The sequence below is a fragment of the Gekko japonicus genome, unplaced genomic scaffold (assembly GCF_001447785.1).
Source record: "Gekko japonicus isolate JY-2015 unplaced genomic scaffold, Gekko_japonicus_V1.1 scaffold3010, whole genome shotgun sequence".
Lineage (NCBI taxonomy): Eukaryota > Metazoa > Chordata > Lepidosauria > Squamata > Gekkonidae > Gekko > Gekko japonicus.
The window spans coordinates 62,303-71,373 of NW_015169876.1; the positions used below are offsets into that span (position 1 = coordinate 62,303).

General features: G+C 50.5%; 1 protein-coding gene across 1 annotated transcript in view; it reads left to right on the forward strand.

The window, feature by feature from the left end:
* Window positions 1-9,071, forward strand: part of TTC14 (tetratricopeptide repeat domain 14) — a 32,999-nt gene that overhangs the window by 9,671 nt on the left and 14,257 nt on the right. Inside the window, 3 exon segments of the mRNA XM_015417454.1 lie at window positions 2,886-3,085; window positions 7,050-7,134; window positions 7,261-7,390. Of these exon segments, the coding sequence (XP_015272940.1) occupies window positions 2,886-3,085; window positions 7,050-7,134; window positions 7,261-7,390 (415 nt within the window).

Below are 9,071 nucleotides of genomic sequence, written 5' to 3' on the forward strand. Positions count from 1 at the left end.
TTGCTTTGTTTCACTGCTTCAGTGCACTGGGTTGACACTTTCATTGAGCTATCCACTACGACCCCAAGATCTTTCCCCCTCTCAGTCTCAGCAAGTTCGGACCCCGTTCACCTGCAACGTTCCCTCTAAGCTGTGGAGTCTTGTGAGCAAAAATTCTACTTTGTGAGCGACTGGCGTAAAATTGTAAGTGAGCGATCTGGCTGCTGCACAAATTAGTTTGCTCTGGAGCCATCCTGACTGAGCTAAGACAAAAACGTCTGAGCCGGAGGCTAAAAAACTGTGAGCTAGCTCACACTCACCTTAGAGGGAACACTGTTCACCTGTACTTGGAAGTTGGGATTTTTTTTAAAATCCTGATATGGATCACCTGACACTTACCAGCATTGAACTTCATTTACCACATTGTTGCCCACTCACCCAGCATGTGGCGGTCCTCTTGGAACTCTCCAGTTTGGTGTAGTGGTTTAAGTGCGCGGACTCTAATCCGGGAGAACCGGGTTCGATTCCCCACTCCTCCACTTGCACCTGGCTGGATGACCTTGGGCAAGCCGTAGTTCTGATAATAGCTGTCCTTGAAAAAAGAGCAGTTCTGTCAAGAGCTCTCTCAGCCCCACCCACCTCACAGGGTGTCTGTTGTGGGGAGGGGAGGGGAAGGGAAAGTAGTTTGTAAGCCGCTCTGAGACATCTTTGGGTAGTGAAGGGCGGTGTATAAATCCAATCTCTTCTCTTCAGTCAGGCTTGGTTTTCTCCATTCTGAATAATTTTGTGTCACCTGCAAACCTGGCCACTACACTTCTCACCCCCAGTTCCAGATCATTGATGAGTAAATTAAATAGTACCAGACCCAATACTGATCCTTGTGAGGCCCCACTGCTTACTTCCCTCCATTGTGAGAACTGTCCATTGATTCCTACTCTCTGCTTCCGTTCATTTAACCAGATTTTAATCCCTAAGAGAACCCGTCCTCTTATCCCATGACCAGTGTTCCCACTAAGCTGAGTTAGTGTGAGCTAGCTCACAGTTTTTTAGCCTCCAGCGCACACATTTTCGTCTCAGCTCAGGAAGGAGGGCTCCAGAGCCAACTAATTGATGCAGGAGCCAAATGGCTCGCTCACAACTTTAATGCCAGTCACTCACAAAGCAGAATTTTTGCTCACAAGACTCCACAGCTTAGAGGGAACATTGCCCATGACTGCTAAGTTTATTTATTTATTTCTTCAAATTTATACCCCACCCTCCCCACCTAAGTAGGCTCAGGGCGGCTTGCACAATAAAACATAACAACAACCCAATATCATAAAACTTTTAAAATAATTCATTCAAGCCACATTATACAATATAAAGTTCACTCAGGAGTCTGTGGTGTGTTACCTTGCCCTGTGGTGAAGGCCATGGATTGTGTAGTTAAATGCATATGACTTTTTTCCATTCAATCGGGCCAGACCAGAGATGTTTTCTTGCATTCTAAAAGCTTTTCTTCTAAAACAATGGCCATGTAAGTCATATGCGAAAATGATATTTCTGTTGTTTAAAAATACAGAGACTAACAGTTATTGTAGTTAGGATTGTGAGGACTGACCAAAGTTATCACAAAATAGTGGACACAAGTTCCCCAGGACTCTTTATCAGCTTGGATGTTAAATGCCGTCTGTAAGGATCAGCTTACCCCTGTCCCCTTTTAGTAAGGGTTAATAGTTACAGCTTGCTTTCTTATAAAACAATAGTAATAACACCTGTGGGCCATTAGGTGAGTCTTAGCTCTGTGCAAGGTCAGCTCAGTTCTGAGGAGAAGCGAGGAGTTGGATTCAGGTGGGAGACTGTGTATGAACAGAAATGTTGAGTGCAGTGTTCCCTCTAAGCTGAGTTAGTGTGAGCTAGCTCACAGTTTTTTAGCCTCCGGCTCACGGATTTTTGTCTCAGCTCAGGAAGGATGGCTCCAGAGCAAACTGATTTATGCAGTAGCCAAATCGCTCGCTCACAACTTCAATGCCAGTAGCTCACAAAGTAGAATTTTTGCTCACAAGACTCCACAGCTTAGAGGGAGCATTGGTTGAGTGCTACTTAAAGGGACATTCTGATTGGTTGTAGTTGTAGGGCGATGGTGCCTTTAGCCCCTGTAACTTTAAGAAGGGGTTAGGCAGGGGGACCCCCACCTTTCACTTGGATCTTTGCCTGTCAGAATGCCAGAAGGACAAATATGTGGAGTGTTCCCTCTAAGCTGAGTTAGTGTGAGCTAGCTCACAGTTTTTTAGCCTCCAGCTCACAGATTTTTGTCTTAGCTCAGGAAGGATGGCTCCAGACCAAATCAACTTATGCAGTAGCCAAATTGCTGGCTCAGAACTTTAATCCTAGTAGCTCACAAAGTAGAATTTTTGCTTCCAAGACTCCACAGCTTAGAGGGAACATTGGTGGAGATGGTAATTAAGGAACAGTATTTTATCTCTGTCTAAGAGTTACGCATTACCAGACTAAAGAGGAGAACTTTACATTATTAGTCAGGCTGTAGGAGTTTGTTTTTTGTGCAAAGAGCCTGACAACTGTATCCTGTCTGAAATCTGATGGTTTTTTAATTTCGTTTTAACAAACATCAGTTGTATTTTTACAGCTTGTGCTTTGTGTGTCTAACAGCTGCTCCACTACCCGTGAGACAAATCGTCCTCAGAGAGGCACGTTTGTGTAAATTTCAGGGCGTTCTCATGCCTGCAGTTCAAGACTGAAAGGTCTCCCAGTGGGACAGGACTGTCCTGGCCCTGGGAGAGGGTGGGGCAAGTCCTCACACCGTCCAAAAATTACTCTGTGAAATAACAAACAGGGCTCTACCATATTTCAAGAAGTGCTTCCGGAGGATTTCAGCATGGTTCTTTTTGTTTCCCCCTCTTTTGCAGATTATTACGCTACTATGCCGCCTTTGGAGCAGTTCATGGATATTCCCGGTGCGGAGAGGAGAGAGCTGTTTTTCCGTGATATCGAACGTGGGGACATAGTGATCGGAAGGATCAGCTCTATTCGGGAGTTTGGTTTCTTCATGGTGCTCTTCTGCTTGCGAAGTGGCGTCATTCGAGAGATAGCCAATTTAGAAATCACCGTAAGTCTTGAGGACAATGGTTCGCTTCATCCGAGACTCTTGGCTCAGCTGTTAGAAAATAAGACATGCTTTCTCAGCCACAGTTCACTTATTCACTAAGTGGAGGCGGTTTGCTTGGGGAGCGTAGACGGGAGCAGCGGGACAGAGAATAGTTCAGAGCCCTGGAAGATGGGAGGATATTTTGCTGTCTCAGCAAGACATTTTCTCCCCTTAATCAGAGGTTAGCGTGAGGGTATAGATGCCTCTTGCTGAACTGTGCTCGGCTTTTAATACTTAGCAGCCCAGTCCTGAGTCACTGGCGCATCGCCATTCCGGTGGGGTCGTGGTACTGTTAGTCCGTATCTTGTGTACAGGATACATCTCCTTGTTCAGGGAAGTGCTTTGGCTCAGTGGTGGCACATCTGCCTGGCATGCAGATGGTCCCGGGTTCAATCCCGCATCTGCCTGGCATGCAGATGGCCCTGGGTTCAATCCCTGGCATCTCCAGTTTTAAAAGAGTCTGGCAGCAGGTGACGTGAAAGGCCTCCGCATAGAGCCGTGGCCAGTCGTAGAGGACAGCACTGATTCTGATGGACCAAGGGTCTGATTCAGTATGCTAGCTTCACGTGTGTGGACTTCATTGTGGGCATGTGTGCCAGAAACAACCTGATATGGTGCAGGGAGCATAGCCATAGCGCTGGCGTCCATAGCAACTCCAGCACAAACTACCAATCGTGGAGTGGCGCGTGCCTCCAGCACCCCATCGCAGGCACATGGAGACAGCCAACCAGTGCATGCTGGTGTGTGTGTGCAAAGTGCCGTCAAGTTGCAGCTGACTTATGGTGACTCCAGAAAGGGGCTTTCAAGGCAAGTGAGAAGCAGAGGTGATTTTGCCATTCCCTTCCTCTGCAGAGCCCTCCTTGGTGGTCTCCCTTCCAAGTACCGACCCTGCTCACCTTCTGAGATCTAAGAAGACTGGGCTATACCATGCTGCCACCCCCAACCTCCTGGCCTCTGACTGCAGCCCGTACATAGGGCACACCACCGGGAAGAACAAAGACAGCACAGAACTCTCCATTAGAAGGGAAACCGTGACATAAATATACCCCAAGACACTCTGCAGAAGTGGATTCAAGTCCCCTCCTGTAGCCAAGTTCTCTTCTCCCAGATACATGGGCAGGGCAGGAATCATTTACACACTTCTGTAGCTCACTCAGGAGCGGGAGCACCGGCCTTTTGCCAGGCATCAGGAAGGCAGACGCTGCGGCAGCAGGGAATTCACAGTGGTACCTTCACAAAAGGCATTCCTTTCAATTCCTCGGCAGCTTACTGGGGAAGAGGACTCATGTGTCAGATCGGGGCCGTGGGTCATATTCTGCTAAGCACTTGTCCTGTAGCAACAGCAAAAAAAGAGGGGAAAACAAGAGTATGGGCTAGAACCCACACCACGTATTTGAGAGCAGCCCTCTGACCACACACGCAACTGGGCCTACAGTAACATAACATTGCGGGGGATATTATGGTGTTCCCCTCCCCCAGCCACCCTGGCATTGAAACGAGCCATATAGACCAGGGAGGGAAGGACAGCAGTAAAAGTCATAGTGCAGTAGGGAAGGTATCCATTCAAAGTTGCGTGTTCAAGTCCCACATGGGACTGAGAAGCCCAGAAAAGAGCCCCAGGCTGCAGCTGAGATTTTGCCACCCCAAAACATAATCACTTGGGACGGGCCGCTCATGCCGATTGGCTGCCCTGCATACCCTTGGGGTGGGCTGCTCACGCTGGTTGGCTGCCCCATATTTTGGCCTTCACGCGCCATCTCCCTGCCGCCTTCAGGGCTCACTGTTGCCCCCAGCTCCCGTTCACCCCAGCAACTGCCTGTCCCCCCCCACCACCACCACAAGGCTGTCAGACACCAGCAGTGATTTGGGGGAGTCTGCCGCCTGGGGACCCATCCTGCCCCCCTTGCAAGAGGGGAAATCTGTGAGTGTGTTGGACTGCCCCCTCCCAGCCTGAGCAGCGAGCCGAAGTCAGCCGAGGCCAGTCACTGGTGGGGGTGGGAACTGATCCCCATCTGTCAAACCCCATTCAGAAAAGGCTGAACAGCTGTCCCAGCGCTGGCATCCTGTATCGCCAGGCTTTCTGTCAATCACGACCTCGTCTGACATGGCCTCGCCGCAGCCGCTGATCTGCATGCTAATCACAGCCGTCCTGCGCAGCACAGTGGGGGAATTGCGGGGGTAGAGCGAGGGACTGCGGCGTGTTGCCAAAAAACTGCCCCTCTCCACCCACACGTGGCATTGGAAGCTCTAATTCAGCAGCTGGCCGACGCTCCCACCCGTCCTCTGAGGATTCTGTTGTGGTTTCACGGCAGAGTTCATGAGGAGATAGTTGCCGCTAACGCCATTTAAAAGTTCTTTGGGGGTCAGGGATAAGGTGGAAAAATGGTTTTCCCCCTGCAAGTGGCTAGACTGAGGAATTGCCATTACCGGATGCCAGCTGTTTAACGTCTGCCAGTCCGATAGTTCTGGCCACCGTATTGCGAAAAAGGATGTCACAGAGCTGAAAGAAGAACAGATGAGAGCAACCAAGGTGAATAAGGGGTTGGAGCACCTTCCCTGTTGCGATGCCGCTGTATCGACCGATGGTGCGGCCTCATTTGAAATACTGTGTCCAGTTCTGGTCACCGTATCTCAAAGAGGACATGGCAGAGCTGGGAAAGCTACCAAGGAGGGCGACCAAGATGATTAGGGGGTTGGAGCACCCTTCCTATGAGGAAAGGCTGAGGAGCCTGGGACTTTTCAGTTTAGAAAAGAGACAATTGGGGGGGGGCAGCACATGATAGAGTTTTATAAATGTCCCGGTTCACCGGCCCCAGGACGATCCCTCCCACCCCCGGAGGCATACCCGCACCCTGACTCACCCCAGGAGTGGTGGACAAGCCGGGGAGAATCGACAGCACAGCCCCACGGGGGACGCAGCGGGGCGGCTCCTGTGGGCCCAGGCAAGAGGTGCACCACCGGCAGGGTGAGGCCCGCCCAGCGAACCCCGTGGCGCCCCTGCCTTGAGAGGCGTGACTCAGGCCCCACTGGGTGAAAGCAGAAGCTGGCCGCGGCACCCGGAGAGCAGGGAGAATAAAAAGAGGGGCTCTTTGAGAGGACCGGGGAGGAAGAACATGAGAAGGAGACACTACGCACGATGGCTAGAGAGAGAGCAAAGGGGCGAGTGATCTCCAGCTCACGGGGCAGAGGGACCTGAGGGGTGCTGCTAACCCCGTTCCCTGCTGTTCTGAGGTCCTATCGCAGCTCCCTTTTGTGAACCCACCCCGACTGCCAGCACAAGCCAGCCAGACGCCACGGCCACCGGTGGAACCCCCCCCCAGCACCCAGGAGAGGCCCGTCACAATAAAATTATGCATAGGGTAGAGAGAGTTGATAAAGAGAAATTTTTCTCCCGCTCCCAAAATTTAGAAAAGAGACAACTAAAGGGGGACATGATAGAGATTTGTAAAATTGTGCATGGGGTGGAGAGAACTGATAGAAACAACTTTTTCCTCCCTCTCCCGAAATGCTAGAACTGGGGGGCACCGAGTTAAGTTGATGGGCAGTAGATTCGAGATGGACAAAAGGAAATACTTCTTTACAGGGCGAGTGATTAAGATTTGGAATTCATTGCCAGGGGATGTCGTGATGGCCACAGGCATAGGAGGCTTGAAATGGGGAGTAGGTCAGGGTCTGTCAGTGGCTACTAACCATGATGACCAAAGGGAACCTCCGTATTCAGAGGCCATCAACCTCTGCATCCCAGTGCCAGGAGGCAACATATGGGGAAGGCCTCAACCTCTGTGTCCCGTTGTTAGACCTCCAGAGGAACTTGTTGGCTGCTACTTCACTCCCCCCCCCCCAGTGAAGCCCTGCTTTGTAGTCTGATCCAGCAGAGCTCATCTTATGATACTGGATAACTCTTTTTATTGTTTTCTGTTTTTAGGCTCTTTGTCCACTGAGAGATGTGCCTTCCCATAGCAGCCATGGTGACCCCTTATCGTATTATCAAACTGGTGACCTCATCCAAGGTGAGTACCTCCGGCGTAACCTTCCCCTCCATCTTTGCTCAGCGTCCTCTTACGTGTTTGCCCTCAGCGCATTTGACGGGTGCGCTCCTTGTTTCAGTCCAGCACTGTTGTTGTTTGTTTTAACAGCTGCAATCAAGGATATCGATCGCTATCATGAAAAGCTCACCGTATCGCTGCACAGCTCTGCCCTTTCTCCCAGCCTAGCAAGTACCAAATTAGGAGTCATCAGCTCGGAAGACTTGCCTCTGCACTATAGGTACGGCCATTGGAACGAGTGGCGTCTTTCTTTAGTTAATCAATAATCCTTTTGGTATACACTGGGCTTTGTTTAAAAGGGATTGGGGCTGGGGGGAGACGACCCTGTCCCTGTGGACTGAAGAATAGATAGGGTTGCCAGCTCCAGGTTATATGCTATATGCCAGTTTGGTGTAGTGGTTAAGTGCGCGGACTCTAATCTGGGAGAACCGGGTTTGATTCCCCACTCCTCCACTTGCACCTGGCTGGATGACCTTGGGCAAGCCATAGTTCTGATAAGAGCTGTTCTTGAAAAAGAGCAGTTTCTGTCCAGAGCTCGCTCAGCCCCACCTACCTCACAGGCAATGCTCCCTCTAAGCTGTAGAGTCCTGTGAGCAAAAATGCTACTTTGTGAGCTACCGGCATTAAAGTTGTGAGCAGGTGATTTGGCTGCTGCATAAATTAAGTGTGTTCTGGAGCCATCCTTCCTGAGCCGAGACAAAAATCTGTGAGCCGGAGGCTAAAAAACTGTGAGCTGGCTCACACTAACTCAGCTTAGAGGGAACACTGCTCACAGGGTGTCTGTTGTGGGGAGAGGAAGGGAAAGGAGTTTTGTAAGCCGCTCTGAGACACCATTGGGTAGTGAAGGGCGGGGTATAAATCCAATCTCCTCCTCTTCTTTTTCTATAATACCTGCTATATGCTATACCAGCTATATGCTATAATACCTGGAGATTCGGGGGGTGGAGCCTGAGGAGGGCGGGGTTTGGGGAGGGGAGGGACTTCGGTGGGGTATAACGCCAGAGAGTCCACCTTCCAAAACGGCCATTTTCTCTGTCTTCTGGAAATCAGTTGTAATCCCAGGAGATCTCCAGCCACCACCTGGAGGCTGGCAACCTCAGGAATACAGCTGGTAATTTTATAACCCTTCTTTGATGATGCTCCTGCTCGTTGGCTTCACCGTTGCAAATATTTGGGTGTAGGGCACTCCACCCCCTAGACTCAATTCAATGACTTCTGGTATAGGCGGGATTTGGAAACACATAACAGTGTTGTCTCAGTCTGTCCATGGTCTCTCCCATACACTTCAGTGCAGGGGGACAATGTGTGTGGACGCACGCACACAACCACACCTCTGCCAGTGGCCTTTTGCAGATATGAAAATGCTGCTTCCATGGGAATGAGCGGGAAGGCCCATTCATGCAGAATTTTCTTGGCGGTACCGGAGCACCTGCCTAGATGCTCACGAAGGCCCTTGCTGAATGCTTGTAATGTCCTGAGTGGCAGCGACTGACTTGTGTCATCCACAGATGTGTATCTGGCAAAGGGAGCTTTAACTCTCAAAACTCCTTCCTCCCAAAATCTCGTTGGTCTCTTAAGGTATTACTAGTTCTGTTAGGCAAAGGTCTCTTCTGTAAGGGTTGGTGGTTGCAGTCCATCAAGTGGAAACCATGAGTGCTACCTACTGTGCAGCAGTTTTCTCTTCCGTGTGCTTTTTCCCCCTTCCACAAGGCACCAGCGGGGTCTGGTTGCAGTTGCACTACACTATGGTGTAGTGGTGAAGAGCAGCGGACTCTAATCTGGAGAACCAGGTTTGATTCCCCACCAAGTGAATCCTGCTGGGTGACCTTGGACCAGACACAGTTCTCTCAGAGCTCTCTCGGCCCCACCTACCTCACAAGGTGCCTGTTGTGGGGAGAGGT